The 20729-nt window shown below is 44.3% G+C and overlaps 1 protein-coding gene across 2 annotated transcripts in view; it reads left to right on the forward strand.

The window, feature by feature from the left end:
* PPP1R8 (protein phosphatase 1 regulatory subunit 8) overlaps positions 1-20729 on the forward strand; it is a 162417-nt gene that overhangs the window by 96719 nt on the left and 44969 nt on the right. For both annotated transcript variants that reach the window (XM_069225105.1, XM_069225104.1), the window contains one exon: positions 9003-9223. In XM_069225105.1, coding sequence (XP_069081206.1) covers positions 9003-9223 — 221 coding nt within the window. The remainder of the gene's footprint in view (positions 1-9002; positions 9224-20729) is intronic.

The following is a 20729-nucleotide window of genomic DNA, read 5'->3' on the forward strand; positions in this document are numbered from 1 at the left end:
TTGTTGCAATGGCCAATTTACAGAGGCAATATACAGCTACGTCTGCTAAAACCTTTTGGTTGTGAAGATATAGAGGGTTTGTAGATTTTCCAATAACCCCGCCACTGAGCTGCATCTCACAGTGGTTTTTCGTTGTGTACCGAGTATATAGCAATTCATGTAGCGAAATAAGTCACAAAAAAAAAAAAGGGTACCAGATACAGCGTCGAGTGCAGTGGTTATTTCTAAATCCCTGAATTTGCGGTACTCGTATTAATTAGTATGCGAGTCATTGGGCATTTCTCAAAATGTCTACTTTTTTGCACACTGGCTTATATTTGTAAGGCACAAATGCAGAAAAATACAATTGGTAACACCAAGGGTTTTATTATTCTGTGTCAAAGTCCCACCCCCCTAAGTCTCCTCATTAAAAATGGTACCTCACTTGTGGTAGGCCTAGTGCCTGTGACAGTAAAGGCCCCAAAATGCACGTGGCTACAACACAATTTTTCACTGAAAATTTACCTTTTTTTTATTTTGCACTGTGGGTAGCAGTGGACTTTGAATCCTAGCATAAGCAGCACATGGGAAAGCCAAGCTCAGAAACTTGTGCAAACCTCACTTTGAAGAAAAACACTTTCCTCATATTTTTGTGCTGGAAAGTTCTGGAGTCACACATTTCCTACATTCACCCAAGTCTCCCAATAGAAATGGCACCTCACTTGTGTCGGTAGGCCTAGTGCACACAACATGAACGGGCTGAAAATGCAATGTGGCGACAGCAACATTCCCTGTCACAAAAACGACCTGATTTGGCAATGGGGATACCTGCAGTTTTTTGTTTGTCCAGGGCTGTTTAAAAAGAAAAAAAAGTTGTTCCTAGTGTCTAGTAGCCCCTCCCCCCCCCAATTTGGGGATCTCACTCCTGCAGCAATCCCAAGCAGGGATCGACTAGAGGCATGCACCATTGGAAAGGGGGGAGACTCTCCTTTCCAGGGATACCTCTCCCACCAGCATCTGTACTATTGGAGCCGAGATATTCCCCCAAGCACCAATAAATTGAGATGAGCTAATTGGTTCATTTCACTACCACTTTCTCAATAATTAGGTCTGCCTGCTGTTTGTGCCATTTCAGAGTAAAAAAGAAAAAACAGCCTCTTGCGGGGGAAGCTCTTCCTCAGCTGCTCAGGATGAATGAGTGAAAGGAAGTTACCCTGGTGCCAAGATATGCTGTAGCCATCCTCTGCATCTGAGCATTGATGCAGAGGGTGGCTCCAGCATGTCCATAAAACCCAAGAGGTCTCCCAGCCATGTTAATTCTCCCGTCCATCTGTCTCTTGTTTGTAGCAAGGAGTGGGGAAATGTATTTTGATGTGTGTGGGGTGATGATTATTCCTGTTTTCCTTCTCACTATCACACGTTTTCCTTCTCTTTGAAGACCTTGATCATTTTGAGCAGCGGCTCTATGTATTGCTGTTACTACACCACTCGTAAAATTAACATAGGGAAACATCTTGAGGCATGGAGTTGTATTGGGTAAGCTTATATTGAATGAGCGAAGTGTCACATTTGGTGCGGTCAGTATTATACGTTTTTTCGTACTTATGTGGAAGATTAGACCCATAATGTTCCATGGCATGAATCCAAGCATTTGTAGGTCTGCTGTTGTGATGCAAACTTATTTCTTTTTTCTTTTTGTAGCAGTGATGTGCTGGCTTACCCTAGTTTTTGTGCTTATCTACTTGTTGATAGTTTTAAAATGTTTGATATGTTTTCCAACTTTGGAATTCAGTTTGTCGGTTGGGGGTTTGATACCCACTGGGTGTCGTGATTTAAAAAAAAAAAAAAAAAAAAGCTCATAGCCAGTTACTATCCTCCTTCCTCTCATAGAAGCCCATCTCTTTTAAATGTGGTACACCATCTTTTGGTTACCTATCACTGTATATTATTCTGTGTGGTCGAAATGCAAAATGAATCCTGAGATAGTTATCCTGTGCTTTCACCATCTGCCTCTAATTCGACTGTGAAGACGTGGTTGTTCTGCATTATGCTTTAGAAAGAGGGATTGTTTTATTTCTAGTATGTTTCTTTGCTGTTTACTGGTCGATTTATATGGGTCTTGAAATAGTATTCAGAGTCAAGTTCGACGGGGTAGACACAGTTTACTAAAAATGGTTTTTGATCTCAACTGAGATCAACAGTATGAATTTCTGTTTGTAAACATTTATATAAAATCATATCAAAAGGATAAATACAAGAGAAATACTCACATACAAATACATACATAAACAAAACTGTTAAATGTAACAATCTTAAAACAGACTAACTCATTTGGGAGACTCATTATGCACTGTAACAATTTGTCAGGCGTTGTAGCATAAATTTACAAATATTGGCACCATATAGAGCTTTCTCACCACATTTAATACCGGACAGTTATGTAGAACATGGAATAAATCTTGTGTACCTGCCTTGCCCAAATGACAGGTTAAAAAACACAGCAAATTGTTTTCCCTCATCGCTATTAAAGATCGAAGAGGTAGATGACCTAATCTGTTGATGTTATTTCATTTTCTGAGCTTTCGCGGCCCCCCTGAGGAGGCTATGCGGACCCCCATCGGTCCCCGGACCACAGGTTGGGTACGTCTGTTCTAGTTGATTGGAAATCTCCATCCAGAATTACCCTGGCCGTTTTTTCTCTCTCATTTATATTATTACGGATTAGATTTAACTAGGAGTTTCGATGTGATATATAATTATTAAAAAGTAGAAACATTTCTCTATTCATATTTGTTTGAAAAATTATCATGAGACACTGTACCTTATTTCTAGAAAGTGGAAGCTAATCAACATTCGAATTAGTCAGTTAATAGTAAAATTGCACGCCGTCTTTAGAGTGCTCAGATAACTAGCGACTTGTGGAAAACAAGAATACATAAAAATGGTATGTTGTAAAGTCGCTAGTTGACTGTCTCCTGCAGGTGCAGTATGGAAGCTTTCTATTTCGTCATATGTCAGACTTTGCCTTTATCAAGCCCTGCCAGATTTGAAGAACAAAAGAGGATTTCCCCACTAAACTGGTTGCTCACTTAAATTTTTCAAAATTGTTTTGTGTGCTTGGTAACCATGACTGATCTACATTGGGATTTTGTTTTTATGTCTGCTTTCCAAACTGATTTGAAACATCACTGAGCGACCCATAGTTTGTAGGTTAAATATGTCTTAATATGATGATCGGGGCAACTAAAAAAAGCAAAGAAGTATTCGCTACTCAGAATTATACCCATTACAAGACTGGACCAATATTTGTCTCTAGCTTCAAATAACTCAATTTTGTCAAAACAACGGCACTCTTGATTTCAGCATACGTCAAGGTTTGCAATGGCGGAAACATATGCAACAGATGCAGTAGTTTCGACCTGTTTAATTGCAGTCTGCTGGAAATAATTCTCTAAATTTGAGTATGCACGGTTTGTGTAGTAAAAAAAAAAATACAAAAAAACTTGCTCTTGGTTTAAGGTCTCTTCATGTTGAGAGGGCATTTTAGAGGAGGTTTTTCTTTACTAAAATTGAAGATAGATTTTCAGTTGTAGTTGATGGAAGACTTACTTGAAATCAGTGTGCTAACAGATTCAGATTGGACCCCGAAGAGAGTAAACCTAATGCACTTGGAGGTAAAGTGTACCAATAGATCTTGAGTTCTCATATGGTATGCATTTGTAAACTGATCATTAATTGTCAGAAGCACAATAGTTTTGGGAGATTAGCCTGGTTTTTGCATGTTTGTAAACCACAGATTCCACCTCTGTTACATCGGATCATATTCCCTGTTGTTTTTCCCCCTTTGTTCCTTCCGACATTTTTCTAGGAGCCTACCCATTCAAGCCTATAGGTAGACTCCTTCCAACTATTCAAATCTAGAATGGCCCATAACTGGATAAGATTTTGCTTTCTTATAAAATGGAAGATAATATAAAATCTGCGTATTTTTCCAACACCCAGGAGATGATAGTGGGTTAGTTGCCGTGGAGTTTTGCTCTTGGGTAGAGTCCACAAAGAGAATACACGTAATTATCACGTCTTTTTTTTTTTTTTCTTCTTCTTTGTTTTCCTTATGTAAGAGTTTTCCAGCTTAACTGTCCATATTTTTAAGTTTTGCACTCACTCTCGTGTGCTTGCGAAAATATTTTGTGAGTAAAAACATCTTTAAAGGGGCTTAAAGCTCGTCCTTACTTACCCGAACTCACTATTGGCTGAGTCTGATATTGCTTTAATTTATGTGCTTCTGATTGGCCTGCACATCTTCTCCAGGTCGTCCACCTTCACTTCCCTTCTTGCTTTGCCGCCCTTGCCTCGTATGGAGCTTGGACCAAGTACAGGTTCCAGTCACTGGCTTCTTGCAAGTGTCTTTCGACTGGCTACTTCACTCTGTTTTTTTGGTTCCATTTTGGAACAATTTTACAATTGCATCCGCATGCTGTCTTTTACCTCCTATTACATCTGTCAAAAGCAGCCTCGCCTTCACTCCCTGATGTGCCTTCCATTATTGGGTGATGACCTGTTGCATCTCCTACCCATGTGCATAGAGTATCCTGTGGAAACACTTAATCGTTCTTTACAGGCAATCTGCAGTTTTGTGGCAGCTATTTTTACATCACTTTGTAACTAATTCTTATATATTGGCAGAAGTGACTAAATTGCATTAGGTTTTCGTGAGCGGGGTAAGGTTTGGAGAAGGGTGTAAAAATCATGCTGCTGCTCACACTCTAGCAGACCCTTTGCTTGTGACATTTGTCACAGGTAGGTCCAGCCCTGGGCCTTTTCATTAGCTCAGGGTAGCTGGTTTTGGTAACATGAGATATAAACATAACTCATTCTCTGAAATATGTTATTTTCACACTGATAGATGGCAATTGTCCTCCCCAACCTGATTGTTACCTCTGGGCTGGGGAAAAAGATGACCATTTAGTGTCCAGTCTGGCACGCACTGAACCAGGGGTGGGCTGCTGGGCAGAACACACAAGTCGGGAAGCTGACAGTCCATCCTCAGCCCATCACTGCAGGGTGCACCGCCTGTTGGAATGAGAGTTTTGCTGAGGCCAAGACACGTGTGCTTCATTTCGTCCAACTAGTCTTTAATGCCTGGTGAGAGCATTCACAGACTTATGTGCCGGTTGCTGAGGTTCATGTCACAGGGTCAGATTCTTTGAAGGTCACATTACACCATTCCAGGCTTGATTAAATAAGGACAGTTGAGAAGGAAAGTGTGCTCCATATGTTCACATGCTTCACATGCAGGTAAATGGGTGGCACAGAGGATGGAGATGGATGAAGGTGTATTGCTAATGTTTTCGACTAAATGTCACAGTCCTCCCACTACTAACAATGTGTGATCTTGGTCATGGGCATTTTTGCCTCAGTTAGTAGACTGGTCGTTCAATCGCTGTTTTGCAATAGGAAACCATATTCCTTTACACATCCACTCCCACCCCCAGGTCACCTTGCCTTTCACCTTCTAGCTCAAGGAATATTGGGCTAACTCCATATCTCGGCTGAAAGTGGTACTTTACAATGTGAAGGATCTCAGGATTTCATCTCCTGCACTCGGTTGTCTGTGTGCATGCCACCTGCCGGTCCCACCAACCTTCCTTTGTCCGTCTGCTTGCCCCCAAACATTCTGCTGACCCTCTTGTGTTAATCTTCTTAACATCGCACCCACTTTTGGTTATCCGTCTGCTTTCCTCCCTGCCCACCCTTAGGGAGATCTGATACCCTGCCTATAAGGCTTAAAAGACCAAAAGAGCAGCACGTTTACAGACCAAATCACTGCTCTCTGAGAAGAATGGACTTCACATTTGATGGACACTGCTAAGGACAGACATGCAAAAGCACACAGAGTAAGCGGGCATCTTCAACAATGGACACATCCCTAGAAGAACCCAAGGGACAAGGTCCCGGAGGAGGTGAAAGATATTAAGAAAAAAATGTGATGACCAGGAGGATAGATTAAGGAAAGCTAAGGAATGGTCAAAAAAGCCCAGTAACACAAAGAAGGGAAATGATATAAAAGCATTCAATTTGTCATTTCCAAAGCTGATGCATACATTATGTTGGCTTATTTTATTTTAACACAGCATGGCTAACCCAAAACGTCATGGCTCCATAGAAGTGACATAACAGCTAAAAGCAAGGAGGGCAAGAGTTTACTGTCTTTCTTAAACTTGGATGGAGTAGGTTCTAATCGGATGGCAGCTACAAGCTTTCCACAGTTAATTTGCTGCTGTGGAGAAGGATGAATTTTCATAAGTAATCATTTTAGTTTGTAGGGATGTTAGCAGGAATTTGTCAAACAAAAGGCCTTGTGGATTAATGGATCTAAAATAAGGACATTGATGCAGCATTTTGTGAACACTGGTCAGAGCGTTATGAGCAACTCCTGAAGCGAATTGGCAGCCAGTGCAGCCTTTTCAGAATTGTTGGTTAAAATATGCAAGTGGTGTTTTGGGGGAAGCTGTAGTCTGTAATGCATCAGCATTTGTTACAAGTATGTGCCAGTTGTTTTCAGTGTGCTGAAGCAGTCTCCTCAAGTTCTTAATTTGGACAAAGCTCATACCATATACTTTGTCATTTATGCTTCAAGTGGTACATTAGAATCAAGGAGAATGCCTAGGTTGTACACTGCTTAATCGGGGGTGGTTAAGGTTGTACAAATTTGGTCCAGCCTAATGGGAGATGGAAGAAGGAGGGCTTTGTAGGTGTGCAGCATTTGTTTGGTTTTAATTTGAGGAAATGTGGAGCTACCCACCAGCATCTTATTAAAACGTTTATCGTTTTGTTCAGAGTGCATGTGGTTGCTTGAATTTGACCCGCCAAATATAATTTGTGGATCATTTTATACGTATAAAAATGATCTCTAAAGGAAAGCACCTCCCACAAGTCATAGTATAGTTTAAAGAACAGCAGGAACAGAATTGATCCACACATGACTCCTCAGTATCATTTCTTAGAATATAAATTGAAAAGGTAATGATGAAGTGATCTGCTGATGGTCAATGAGAAATTGTGAAACCCATTTGAGAAGGCCACTCAGTCTGAATTTGGTTAATGATTCTTTCTAGATGAAGTGATTGATGGTGTCCAAGTCGGCTAAAAAATGTAATGGAACCTGAGCTTCAATACAATGTTTGTTACCTGGGATGCATGTGTCATCAAGTATAGAGAGAACCACCCATTCTCCGTTGTGGTCTAAACCCAACTTGACAGGAGCCTTAGGATAATATTTTCTTCCACAACTTGTTGAGGCTACTGGAAAACTAGTTTTTCTGTTAACTAGCCTAGAAAAGGTAGGGGGGGTGATTGCATGAAAATTATTAAGGTCTTAAGGAACCAGAGGCTTTTGTTTTCCAGCAGTGATTTCATGACAGTTTTCCAGGTAGAAGGGAAAGTAGTCTTAAACAGCAGGTACAAAAGTCCAACTAATGGAACTTGTAGAGTGAACATCAGAGCTTCATTAGTTTCGCCCAGCAGGAGTCTAAAAGGGAGTCAGTTGGACGAAAGATTGCATAGTTTCAGTGCAGTGGGGATTATTTCATCCTCAGGATACTCGTATACTTCCTGAATCTTGTTGATGGATGGATGAATGAAAACATGCACAACGGTTGTAAAGGTGTTGAGAATATTCAGGAGTAACTGAAGAGGCTTCAACGACTTATGTCATTCCTCTAGCTCCTTTGAAAGTTTCAGAGCTCAAGAGATTTAACCAGAGAAGTCAATTTTTACCTTCTCAAATTTTGGTTGTGTAGGCAGCAGTTACGTTGCCAACATCTCTATGCACATTGTACTTCCAGCTTAAGTGATTTTAATTGTTCAGAAAAGCTGTTTTTTTATTTTTTTGTTTTTTGTTTTTTTATAATGGTTTGTACAGTAATTGGGAATTGCGAGCCAAGCCATCGGTCTAAGTAGTTTACATTGTTATGGAGAAGGTCAGGTGCAGGCTGGTCAGTTTTGCTGTCTGCCTTGACAAAATACTAATTTAAAATAGAAGCTTCTGTGGTCTAGTGGCAAGGCTGCCGATACCCGGAAGGTTCCTAGTTGGCACAGGTGAGAGGTATCCTATTTGTGGGAAGAGGATTTGAAATTGTAAACTGTAGTGATTGGTCCAGGAAAGTGTGATATATTTTGTGCATAGATTTAAGGTATTCGGAACCAAGAAGGGGTGCAGTAAGTGAACTGCAAGCTGGATGTGTTTGATGCCACATTTCAAATAATTTAATTTGCTTAAAATGTGCTGTGCAATGGCAGCAGTTTTCAATCGATATTAAAGAGATCTGTATTGCAGATTTTGAGGATGACACCAGATCATGTAAATTTGTCCCATTAGGGTTTATAAATGTATTTTGCCCATTGTGAAAATGTGGCTCGAGTCCATGGGTTAGTCATTATTGGTCAGAAAGTGTGTGACTCTGGAAGGGACTTGAGGTAAAACAAGGTTTGGGATGTCTTTGAAAATACATTACTCCAATATTTTTGAAGCTGGTAATGGATACAAGTGGGTAAATGACGAGTATGAGAGGTACTACAGTAGGAACCTTCTATATTAGACAACAGACTGATGTCAAGCAATTCCTGTTCAATTTTTTTAAATTAAAATCTAGAATTAATAACTTTTTTTATGGATCGATTACTCTTTGTTTCCCTTTGCGAGGGAACAGCCCTTTCTCGGGTGTTTCAGCTGGAGGGAAACCTATAGAGGGGCTCATACATGAACACTGATGAATAGTGTCTTATGCCAAATATATGAATACGTATTGGGTGCCTAACAGAAAGCAGAGTGCTGTAATTGTGCTAAAATTTCCAATGTACTTTAAAATTGTCACACTGGGTTAAACTCTCTGAATATAACAATTTGCCTTGTATTTGCTGTTAGTTTAATATTTATTAATTTGTACACTTTTTAAAAATGATTCTGCATTCAGTCTAAAAAAAAATAAAAATATTTTTTTTCTTTTATGTTCTTGCATCAGCCCATGGCACCTTTTTGGGTCACATTAGATTGGAACCTCACAAACCCCAGCAAGTTCCCATTGATTCAACTGTCTCTTTTGGTGCATCTACTCGGCTGTACACACTCCGTGAGAAACCACAGACCCTACCATCTGCAATGAAGGGTGATGAGAAAACTGGGATGGAGGATGAAGAACTCAAGAGTTTATTAGGGCTCCCAGAAGAAGAGACAGAGCTGGATGTAAGTCAAATATGGTCCCTTGAGTGTCCATTAAAAGATGTGATGACTTGTAGTGGTCATGTGATGTTCCTTAGTTATGCCTGGTGGATTTCTGGGCACCTTTTATGATGCTTTCAACATGTTTTCTGCTTAGATTAGAGAGACGGAAATGAAAACTGAGAAACCACATTGAAGGAAGCCAAGTCATGGAAAACCAATTTAAAGGAAAGATAGTTTTGAGGAAAAATCCAAAATTAGATTAAACATGGATGGAGTTCATACCTAGTGGAGTTTTTTGGGGTTCAGAAATCAGTAATGTTTAGGTATTTATAGTTGTCAGGAACGGGTGGAGATCAGGCATTGAAAGGGGTTTTAGCTTTTTTGGTGTGGGGAGTTTAAGTGTGGTCAAGGGTTTTTAGGGTTCATGGATGGGTGCAGTTTAGGACCAGTGAGGGTTCAGTGAATGGGTAGAGGTTAAGAGTCTTAAAGAGTTTTTAAGGTTCAGGATTGGGTGGAGTTTAGGGTGGTGAGGAGTTTTATTGTTCATGGATGGGTGGAGTTTAGTGGTGATGAGGTGTATTTAGGGTTTATGGGTGGAGTTTGGAGATGGTGAGGGTTTTAAGAGTCAGCGTAGAGTGGGGTTCAAGCATAGCACATGTTTGTAGGGTTCAGAAATGGGTGACGTTTAGAGGTAGTAAGGGGATTTAGAGATGTTTGGAGTGTAGGGGTTGTAAGGGCTTTGAGAGTTCAGAAATAGTTCTAGTTAAAGTGATATATATGGATGTATCGAGCATTTTTTTAAGTTTGTGGGATGGGTGGAGTATAGGGGGCAGAAAGGGCTTTTATGTATCAGGGATGGGTGAAGTTTGTGTGCTGAGTGGTTTCCTGAAGAAAGGGATGTATGGTGTTTAGGGTTTATGAAGGGTCAGGAATGAATGGTGTTTAGGGTGGTGAGGGTCAGCTAATTAAAGGCCTCCAAAGTAATTGTTTGACAATGTGAAAGATATAAATCTAAAATAATGCCCCCTGAAGACAGGACTGAAATAACTACCTCAGACAAAACTGTTTCTGAAACTAAAACCTGCAACCACTGCACTCACATCTTAAAAAGTGAACATGTAACTTTCGAGCAAGCAATACTAGCTATGAGTGACATCTATGAAATGACAAATGCCATTAATTCTGAAAATTTCTATTAAACAGTTTAAGTGAAATGGTTTCTTTGTAATGGTATTCCATGAAATAGTTTTTCTATGAAATGACATACAACCAGTGAGTGACCTGATGTTTCTGAACCACGGAGTATTCCCCATTGCTGCATTGATAGAGGGTAAATATGTTGCAGTGGTGATGGACGATGGCACAGGAGGCAATAAAGAGACAAGCTGCATGACTGCGTCACCAACATTTACCCTCAAGCTTTGCATTACTACACACCCTCTCACTGTGGCTATCTGAGTTGTCGTGTTAGGAAGCTTGGGGCAGACCTTGAAAACCCCGGCTTCTAAATTACCAGGCCCTCACAAGAGCAAGCTAAATTTTGCTTTTGAAGGCCATGGTCTGTGGTCAGTCCACAAAATGTTATGGGTTTTTCTTGTTTTAAAACTTTCTGTTTGGTGTCACATTGGCGAGATGGTGTGAGAAGCCCCATGCACTAAATTTTGAAAAAACAAATGAAATGCACCACCGCTGTCACTTGCAACCCTGTCAGCTCATTTGTAACAGTTACTACTATTAGTACCATTACTATAATTCACTTTTTAATAATCTTTGCCACTTTTTTGCACCATTTCTTACTTTTATTCTGTAGACTAAACACTTCCACATTTTTTATGGTAGGCTACCCGAATGGCTGCTCGGGAACTACATTTCCCGGCAGCACTTGCGGGCTCGCGCCCCCACCCTCACAGGGCTTTCTCAAAGCCGTGGTCGCTGACCGCGGCCGCCTCGACCCTCGCGGAGGGGGCTGATCATGTTGGAATTACGCTACTTACGATCGCCCCACCCATTTTGGGCCATTTTTGGCCATTTCTGGCCCTCGGCACCTCCGGAGGGACCGCAATCGAGTCCGGTGCAACAAACGTTTACAGCTCGTATTACTTCCGGCCCCTGGGCCGCGGCGGTGATTCCCTTCAGCTGCAGGCAATTCTCCCCATTAAGATTACTATATAAACTAACGACTTTCAGGTCACTTTACCCAAGCGGTCCTGACAGAGAGGTCGGTATAGGCGCACAGAGAGCGCCCACCTTTGATGCAGTGAGTCTACCATCGATGGATACACAGATAAGAAGCCCTTCTTTTCTTCTTTTACTTTGCCCACCTTCCTTTTTCCCAGCTGTCTCCCCCTTTTTCTTTTTCTTTTACTTTCTCTTCCATGTCTCTTATTCCTTCCTTATTCCTTTGCCCCCCCCCCTTTTTTGCCCCCTCCCTCTTCTCTTTCCCTTTTTCCCCTTTTTTCCCCCCTTCTCTTTCTTTCTCTTTCTTTTCCTTTTTCCCTTTCCTATTCCTATTCTTTCATATATATTTCTTTATCTTTACTCCCCTTCTGCTCTCTCCCTTCTAACCCTAGAGTCTGACTATAAGGGGACGCTCCCTCTCCAGGATACCAGAGGCTAGTAGCCTTTATTGTTAGGGTAAGGAATTGTCTTCCCTGACCTACCACTCGCCGCGCATAACCTGCATTGCTGCGACCGTTTTATCTGCAACCAGTACTATTGTGTTATGCATGAAATTTTGTCACGTGTGCTGTGGTTTGCTGTGAATTACCTTCTCACCGCCAATTTTGGTCTGTTTATGTTATTGTATTTACCATAGGTCCTCCCCAGGTATTCCCTTGGCTAAGGTAGGCCCTTCCTTCCCTTCCCACGTTTTTTCCTACTGCGATTTAAACTGCAGCGCGCTATAAGCATCTGCAACAGGGATCCAACGCCCTGATGAATGCCCAGAGACCCTCCATAGCTCAATCACAAGGGCAGAAACATGTCGGCTAGATAGGTGACCTTGCGAGTCATTGTTCTCACACTGGTCTCCCACTTCTTTTAATCACACCACACAGAACCTTCTATTAAACTCATCCTGGTATCTGAGTAGGTGTTTTTATTCCCATAGCATAGCTGGATCCCTACTTTCCAGAAATCAAACTAATTTACGCACTCCCTCCTGTTCCTTTAACAGCGAGGTTGAGTCCGCCCAGGTGGTATTGTCCTACCTGGGTGGGGCTAGGTGGTCATATGATGAAGTATGACACTATATAGTGTGTGAGACCACCTAGTCCATAAAGGAAATCCCCCTCCACAGACCTCAAACCACCCCTCGTTTTATCTTTAGTTGAGATTTAGGATTGGTATAGTGACGCAATTAGCACACTTTCAACCCATTTGTAATTCCAAAAAACCCCGTACTCTCTTTTGTGACTTAGTATTGTGTTTGGGGAGTCGAGTACGATGGGTGTCTTTTCCCGCTCCCTTATACTCTCCCTTTGTGTACTAGTATTGCACACAATATACAGTAGAGCAGTGTTGTCCAACCTTTTTATTGCTGCAGACCGGTAAATGTCTGATCATTTTTCCGTGGCCCGCTTGGGAGGGCGCAATGCTCTGCGCCTCGGCCGCCCGCCACAGTGAAATGAAGTTGAAGTTCCTCGGGCGGCCCGGTGCCGATTGATCCACGGACCGGCACCGGTCCGCGGCCCGGGGGTTGGGGGAACACTGCAGTAGAGTATTCCTGCGGCAATGCTGCTGCACGTTTGTAACACTATAGTAGTTATTTTGTTTGGCTATTGTATAGCGCCGTATTCAAGTTGTGAGTGTATATCTGCTGTGCTTGTATTGGCATCTATGCTTGGAAGAGACTTGGGTAACATACAGCACTTTGTGTAACGTGGCTACATATAAACATTTAGACATTTTGCAATTCTGTTGCTTAGTGCAGTAAAGAACACTGTAGCAGCCTGCATCTTGAAGAAAAATGCCAAACATTTTCCAAGGCAGTCCATTTCTCTTGTTGAGATTTAGTGTCTCCTACACACTTTGCTTCACTTGTGTGTAGTCATAACCGTACCCTACCCTAGCTAACAGAGGGTGTTTTAGCAGCATTTTTAGCATATGCTCTTTTCCAGCCAAATCAACTTATGGTCAGGTTGAAGGTGGCCTCCTACATCACCATAGAAGCGCACTATGAGCTCCACTTGCGACAGTGGGAAGACTACCTATTGCCGCAATGGCCACTAGGAATGTCTTTTCTTGGGAAAGGCCAGTTCTGATTCCTCTCTGCAGTTGTGGAAGAGAAGCAGTCTGTGGGCAGGTCTTTCCTGCAGTTGACCATTACCTAGGACATGTCTCTCATGGGCTTGGCTGGCACATCTCTATAATATGACTATGTTGAGACTCTGGGCCACTCAGTACTAGGTGCATCACATTATCTACCTTGAGCTGCTGGCCATATGCTGAGCTGTCAAAGCCTTCCGTCCTTTCAGACAGAAGAAGGTCGTTTTTGTCAAAACAGACCACTTGAATATAATAAATGACCTCTAGATGCAAGGCAGCACACACTCTTCCTCTGCTGTCAGTACAACCTGAGTATATACCTGCTAACTGAGCACCTCCTGGGTGTTAACTTTGCAAACCTAGTCAGCAGGTTGTGTCAACAAGCCCACTAATCGGAAGGCATGTGCAAGTCTTCAAGCACAAAATGTCCATCTTCCGATTGACCAGTCTGCCACTACCACATGCAAATCCCCAAACTCTAAGTGCCAACACTTAGAGCTCATAGACAGCGCTGTGGGTGGACTGGTCTAGGATCCTTGCCTTTTTGATTTTTCTCCTCTCTCCTTCCATATGTGGTGATGAAGATGCATCCATTATGCTCATCATTGTGACTCCCGTGTGGCCTAGACAGCTGTGGTACTCAAACTTTTCGATACCCATCAGCCCCGACAAAAGGCTCCCAACCAGGCCTGACATTCTCATGCATAACCAAGGGCAAATCAGGCATGCAGAGCCCAGGCTGCTCAATCAAGCAGTTGGGGACCTGAAATCTTGGTGTTGCGACTTTCATCTGCTGCAGAAGTACAGGACTACACTACGCAAAATCAGTAGCCCCATCACACAGGTGTTCTATGCTGTAAAGTGGAAAACATTTGTCTACTATTTCATTCCCAAGCACCTGGACCTAATTTGGTAACTTTTGCACCTCCAGTAGTCCGGTCTTGACTGAACTTCATATAGCTACATCGAGCTGTTATTGCACATGCCACACAGAAAATATCCTTTCTTTTTTCAGGTTCAGGAGCCAAAGGATCCATTGTGGGGCTCAAAACAATCATACCTCATAAAGTACTCCTCGTCCTATGTAGATCCTTAATGCAGTCCTCACCAGGCTCATGACTCTGCCCTTTAGACCCTTGCTCTCTTGACCTTTACAGTTCCTTTTGTGGAACATAGTTTTCCTATTAGGCGTAATTTCCCTCAGACATACCAGTGAGCTACTTTTACCGAACAAGAACATTTTGTTAAAGTTCGCATGAAGAAGGTTGTCCTCAGAAGTAACGCAAAGTTCCTCCCTAAGGTAATGTACCCTATTCACCCCAATTATACCATAGAGCTTTCAGTCTTCTTTCCACAGCCATACTCTGTAACAGAGAGAGTCCATCACGCCTTGGATGTCAAGTGTTCTCTTAAGTATTGTATTGACAAGACAACCTCTTTCACAAGTCTGTCAAGCTCTTTGTGGCCTTGGCAAAATCTTGCAACAGCCATCTGATCTGTAAGGCTGGTATTGCTATCCTCTGAGTACACTCTACGCATAAAAATAGGGCAACCATGGTTTTCTTGCAGCAGCCTTCTGGTCAACCCTACACACTTTTACTAAACACTGTTGTGTGGATATCTTAGCCTTCCAGCAGACTGTCATTGGCCAGACAGTGTTAATCACTTTATTTCAGACACCTCCATCATCTAGACCCTAGCCGCTGTTTGTGCCGGGTAGTTCTTTGCAGTCTGTGCAGAGCATCTGAATCTACAGTCACACATGCTACAAATGAAAAATTTTACTTACCCTCTTAGCATCTATTTGTAGCATGTAGTGCTGCAAATTGACATGCACCCACCCTCCTTCCTGAAAGCTTGCATTTGTTGCAGATCTTTAAAATTATTACATGGTTGACACTACACAGTAGACATTGTGCACCATGCAGCACTCACTCACCTCTCCACATAGTCTTGCTGGCTGCACGGAAAACAATCTACCATGGAGTCACTGCCCATGCACATAGCCTACTCTGTGACACAAGACTTTTTTTTAAGAAAAGCAGCCTGCAAACATCTGAGCCCAACAGTAGATGGCAGAGGTGTACACTGAATATGATTTCATATATATATATATATATATATATATATATAGGTTTGGTGGCATGTGTAGCTGCAGATACACATGCTGTGCATTATCCTGCCATCTAGTGTTGGGCTCGGAGTGTTACAAGTTGTTTTTCTTCGAAGAAGTCTTTTCGAGTCACGAGACAGAGGGACTCCTCCCTTTCGGCTCCATTGCGCATGGGTGTCGACTCCATCTTAGATTGTTTTCTTTCCGCCATCGGGTTCGGACGTGTTCCTCTTCGCTCCGTATTTCGAATCGGGAAAGTTGGCTAAATATCAAAAATTCGACGGTATTGTTCTCGTTCGGTACCAGGTTAGTGTTATTGTATCGGCACCGACAGCAGGAGCACTCTGGCGGCCCTACCGGGCTTCTATTCTTCAACGGGGCCTGGTCGGCCCGACCACATCCATCGTCAAAGACTAATGGACCGGACCCCCTTCCGCTTCTGTCCGAAGTGCCATTGAAGTATCCCTATACAGACTAGCACCTGGTCTGTAATCTGTGTTTATCACCAGAACAAAGGGAGGATACTTGCGAGGCTTGTCGAGCGTTTCGATCTAAAAAGACCAAACGTGATCGAGCGAGAAGACTGCAAATGGTGTCGACACCGAGAGAGCAACTCGACGTCGAAGAGGAGGAAAGAATTTCCATCCAGGGATCGGACTCGGATGAATCCGAAAGTGACCGAACCTCGACAGTGCAGCGAACAGTGAGTAAACCTGCCCCGTCCAAAACTCAAACAAAAATCTTTAAGGACAAGGGGACGCCACCGGCAGCAGGCCATGGCTTAACCCATCGAAAAGAAAGTGACCAGACATCGGCACCGAAAAAGGCCAGAAATTTGCCGAAGACTTCAGACTCCGGTCGACATTCCGGCACCGAACGATCTCGACACCGAGAGTTTGACTCATCCAAAGTGAGAAAAATATAATCGGAATGTAGGAAGTTGGCTCTGTATGCACTATTTCAAAGTAAGGAATAGTATGCACAGAGTCCAAGGGTTCCCCTTAGAGGTAAGATAGTGGCAAAAATAGATAATACTAATGCTCTATTTTGTGGTAGTGTGGTCGAGCAGTAGGCTTATCCAAGGAGTAGTGTTAAGCATTTGTTGTACATACACATAGACAATAAATGAGGTACACACACTCAGAGACAAATCCAGCCAATAGGTTTTTATATAGAAAAATATCTTTTCTTAGTTTATTTTAAGAACCACAGGTTCAAATTCTACATGTAATATCTCATTCGAAAGGTATTGCAGGTAAGTACTTTAGGAACTTCAAATCATCAAAATTGCATGTATACTTTTCAAGTTATTCACAAATAGCTGTTTTAAAAGTGGACACTTAGTGCAATTTTCACAGTTCCTAGGGGAGGTAAGTATTTGTTAGGTTAACCAGGTAAGTAAGACACTTACAGGGCTTAGTTCTTGGTCCAAGGTAGCCCACCGTTGGGGGTTCAGAGCAACCCCAAAGTCACCACACCAGCAGCTCAGGGCTGGTCAGGTGCAGAGTTCAAAGTGGTGCCCAAAACACATAGGCTAGAATGGAGAGAAGGGGGGTGCCCCGGTTCCGGTCTGCTTGCAGGCAAGTACCCGCGTCTTCGGAGGGCAGACCAGGGGGGTTTTGTAGGGCACCGGGGGGGACACAAGCCCACACAGAAATTTCACCCTCAGCGGCGCGGGGGCGGCCGGGTGCAGTGTAGAACCAAGCGTCGGGTTCGCAATGTTAGTCTGAGAGATCTCGGGATCTCTTCAGCGCTGCAGGCAGGCAAGGGGGGGGTTCCTCGGGGAAACCTCCACTTGGGCAAGGGAGAGGGACTCCTGGGGGTCACTTCTCCAGTGAAAGTCCGGTCCTTCAGGTCCTGGGAGCTGCGGGTGCAGGGTCTCTCCCAGGTGTCGGGACTTAGGATTCAAAGAGTCACGGTCAGGGGAAGCCTCGGGATTCCCTCTGCAGGCGGCGCTGTGGGGGCTCAGGGGGGACAGGTTTTTGTACTCACAGTCTTAGAGTAGTCCTGGGGTCCCTCCTGAGGTGTTGGATCGCCACCAGCCGAGTCGGGGTCGCCGGGTGCAGTGTTGCAAGTCTCACGCTTCTTGCGGGGAGCTTGCAGGGTTCTTTAAAGCTGCTGGAAACAAAGTTGCAGCTTTTCTTGGAGCAGGTCCGCTGTCCTCGGGAGTTTCTTGTCTTTTCGAAGCAGGGGCAGTCCTCAGAGGATGTCGAGGTCGCTGGTCCCTTTGGAAGGCGTCGCTGGAGCAGGATCTTTGGAAGGCAGGAGACAGGCCGGTGAGTTTCTGGAGCCAAGGCAGTTGTCGTCTTCTGGTCTTCCTCTGCAGGGGTTTTCAGCTAGGCAGTCCTTCTTCTTGTAGTTGCAGGAATCTAATTTTCTAGGGTTCAGGGTAGCCCTTAAATACTAAATTTAAGGGCGTGTTTAGGTCTGGGGGGTTAGTAGCCAATGGCTACTAGCCCTGAGGGTGGGTACCCCCTCTTTGTGCCTCCTCCCAAGGGGAGGGGGTCACAATCCTAACCCTATTGGGGGAATCCTCCATCTGCAAGATGGAGGATTTCTAAAAGTTAGAGTCACTTCAGCTCAGGACACCTTAGGGGCTGTCCTGACTGGCCAGTGACTCCTCCTTGTTGCTTTCTTTGTTCCCTCCAGCCTTGCCGCCAAAAGTGGGGGCCGTGGCCGGAGGGGGCGGGCAACTCCACTAAGCTGGAGTGCCCTGCTGGGCTGGGACAAAGGGGTGAGCCTTTGAGGCTCACCGCCAGGTGTCACAGCTCCTGCCTGGGGGAGGTGTTAGCATCTCCACCCAGTGCAGGCTTTGTTACTGGCCTCAGAGTGACAAAGGCACTCTCCCCATGGGGCCAGCAACATGTCTCTGGTGTGGCAGGCTGCTGGAACTAGTCAGCCTACACAGACAGTCGGTTAAGTTTCAGGGGGCACCTCTAAGGTGCCCTCTGTGGTGTATTTTACAATAAAATGTACACTGGCATCAGTGCGCATTTATTGTGCTGAGAAGTTTGATACCAAACTTCTCAGTTTTCAGTGTAGCCATTATGGTGCTGTGGAGTTCGTGTAAAACAGACTCCCAGACCATATACTCTTATGGCTACCCTGCACTTACAATGTCTAAGGTTTTGCTTAGACACTGTAGGGGCACAGTGCTCATGCACTGGTACCCTCACCTATGGTATAGTGCACCCTGCCTTAGGGCTGTAAGGCCTGCTAGAGGGGTGTCTTACCTATACTGCATAGGCAGTGAGAGGCTGGCATGGCACCCTGAGGGGAGTGCCATGTCGACTTACTCATTTTGTTCTCACTAGCACACACAAGCTGGTAAGCAGTGTGTCTGTGCTGAGTGAGGGGTCTCTAGGGTGGCATAAGACATGCTGCAGCCCTTAGAGACCTTCCTTGGCATCAGGGCCCTTGGTACTAGTAGTACCAGTTACAAGGGACTTATCTGAAGGCCAGGGTGTGCCAATTGTGGATACAATGGTACATTTTAGGTGAAGGAACACTGGTGCTGGGGCCTGGTTAGCAGGGTCCCAGCACACTTCTCAGTCAAGTCAGCATCAGTATCAGGCAAAAAGTGGGGGGTAACTGCAACAGGGAGCCATTTCTTTACACAAGCCCCCCCCAGCCTACAGGCCAGGAGACTCAGCCCAAGCTGGGAGAGTCTTCCTAGTCTGTCAGGCGAGGAAGAGTAGGAGAAATAGGCTGGTTAGTTGCAGGGCCTACTCTGCCTTACATCCTTCTGTTCAGGTCATTCCCTTTGGGGAACTGACCCACTTCCACAGTGATAGGACCTAGTCTGAATTGCCTCTTGTCTGCCTCTTCAATGTCTCCACCCATTCTTTCTATTTTGGTCTTAGAGGTATCCACCTCTGCTAACCTTATCTTGGCCAGGGTTACCCCTAGCTTACCCAAAGAGGTTACCCAGAGCTGGAGTAACCCCACCATGACCAATAGGGTCAGGGGGCCTAACTTGCTATTTGGCATGGGGTCAGACCACCATGCTAAGGATAGTGCAGCCATAAAGGCTAACACCCAGCAGAGGCCACTGACAGCTGTCAGTGCCCAGAACCACACCTTTAGCTCTTCACCTAAAAGGGAAGGGGCTAAGTTACAGGCTTCTTTGGGTTCAGGTTGCCTGTCTGCTGTATTAGAGTGGGGGGTTACCACATCTTGTAGTAAACACCCTTCTTCCACTCTTTCTTCTGTTAGCTGAGGAGCCACCCACTCAGGTTTAACAGTTGCCTGACTAGCCAGGACTTCTTGTGGGTCAGGTTGGACTTTATCAGGGCCATTTTTGGAGTTCTCCCCTACTGGAGCAGAATCTCCTTGGCTTGCTGTAACCTTGGCTAAAGGTTGTCCACCCTTCCTACTCTGTTTTCTTTTCTTCTTCTTCTGGGGCCTGCTTGCATTTACTGCAGAGGCAGGACTTCCAGAATCCTTGGGAGAGGACTGGCACTGGACCAGTTCCTCTCTTGGGCTCTGACTAACCTCTGGGTAGTCATTTCCAAGGAGACAATCAAGGGGGAGGTCTGTACTGACTACTACCCTTCTCCAGCTAAGAGTGCCACCCACTTCTATGGGCACTAAAGCCACAGGCCTCTTAGTGACCCTGTCTAGGCTAACTCTTACCCTGGCAGTCTCACCTGGGATGTACTGGTTTGAGAGCACCAGCCTGTCATGCACAATAGTGTGACTGGCACAAGTGTCTCTCAGGGCAGTGGTTGGGATTCCATTCACCAGTAGGTGGTGGAAGTGTCTACTTCCCTCTGGAATCTCCAACTCACCTGTTGGGCCCTGTTTCCAGTTGAAGGCTAGGAAGACCTCCTCATCTGAGGAGTCATCTCCCATGGCTACACTGGTTACCCCTGGAATTTTGTTCTGGGGTTTGTTTTTGGGACAAGAAGTGTCCTTGGTGTGGTGCCCAGACTGTTTACAGTTGTGGCACCATGCCTTAGTGGCATCCCAGTTCTTACCCTGGTACCCACCTTTGTTTTGGGTTGTGTCTTGGGGCCCACCCACCTGTTCTGGTTTTTGGGGGCCTACAGAGGACTCTGTTTCTTTGTTTCTAGTGTCACCCACTTTCTCTTGGGGAGTTTTTGTAACCCCTTTCTTTTGGTCACCCCCAGTGGAAGTTTTGGTTAC

This window comes from Pleurodeles waltl, chromosome 3_1 (assembly GCF_031143425.1).
Source record: "Pleurodeles waltl isolate 20211129_DDA chromosome 3_1, aPleWal1.hap1.20221129, whole genome shotgun sequence".
In the NCBI taxonomy this organism is placed as follows: Eukaryota; Metazoa; Chordata; class Amphibia; order Caudata; family Salamandridae; genus Pleurodeles; species Pleurodeles waltl.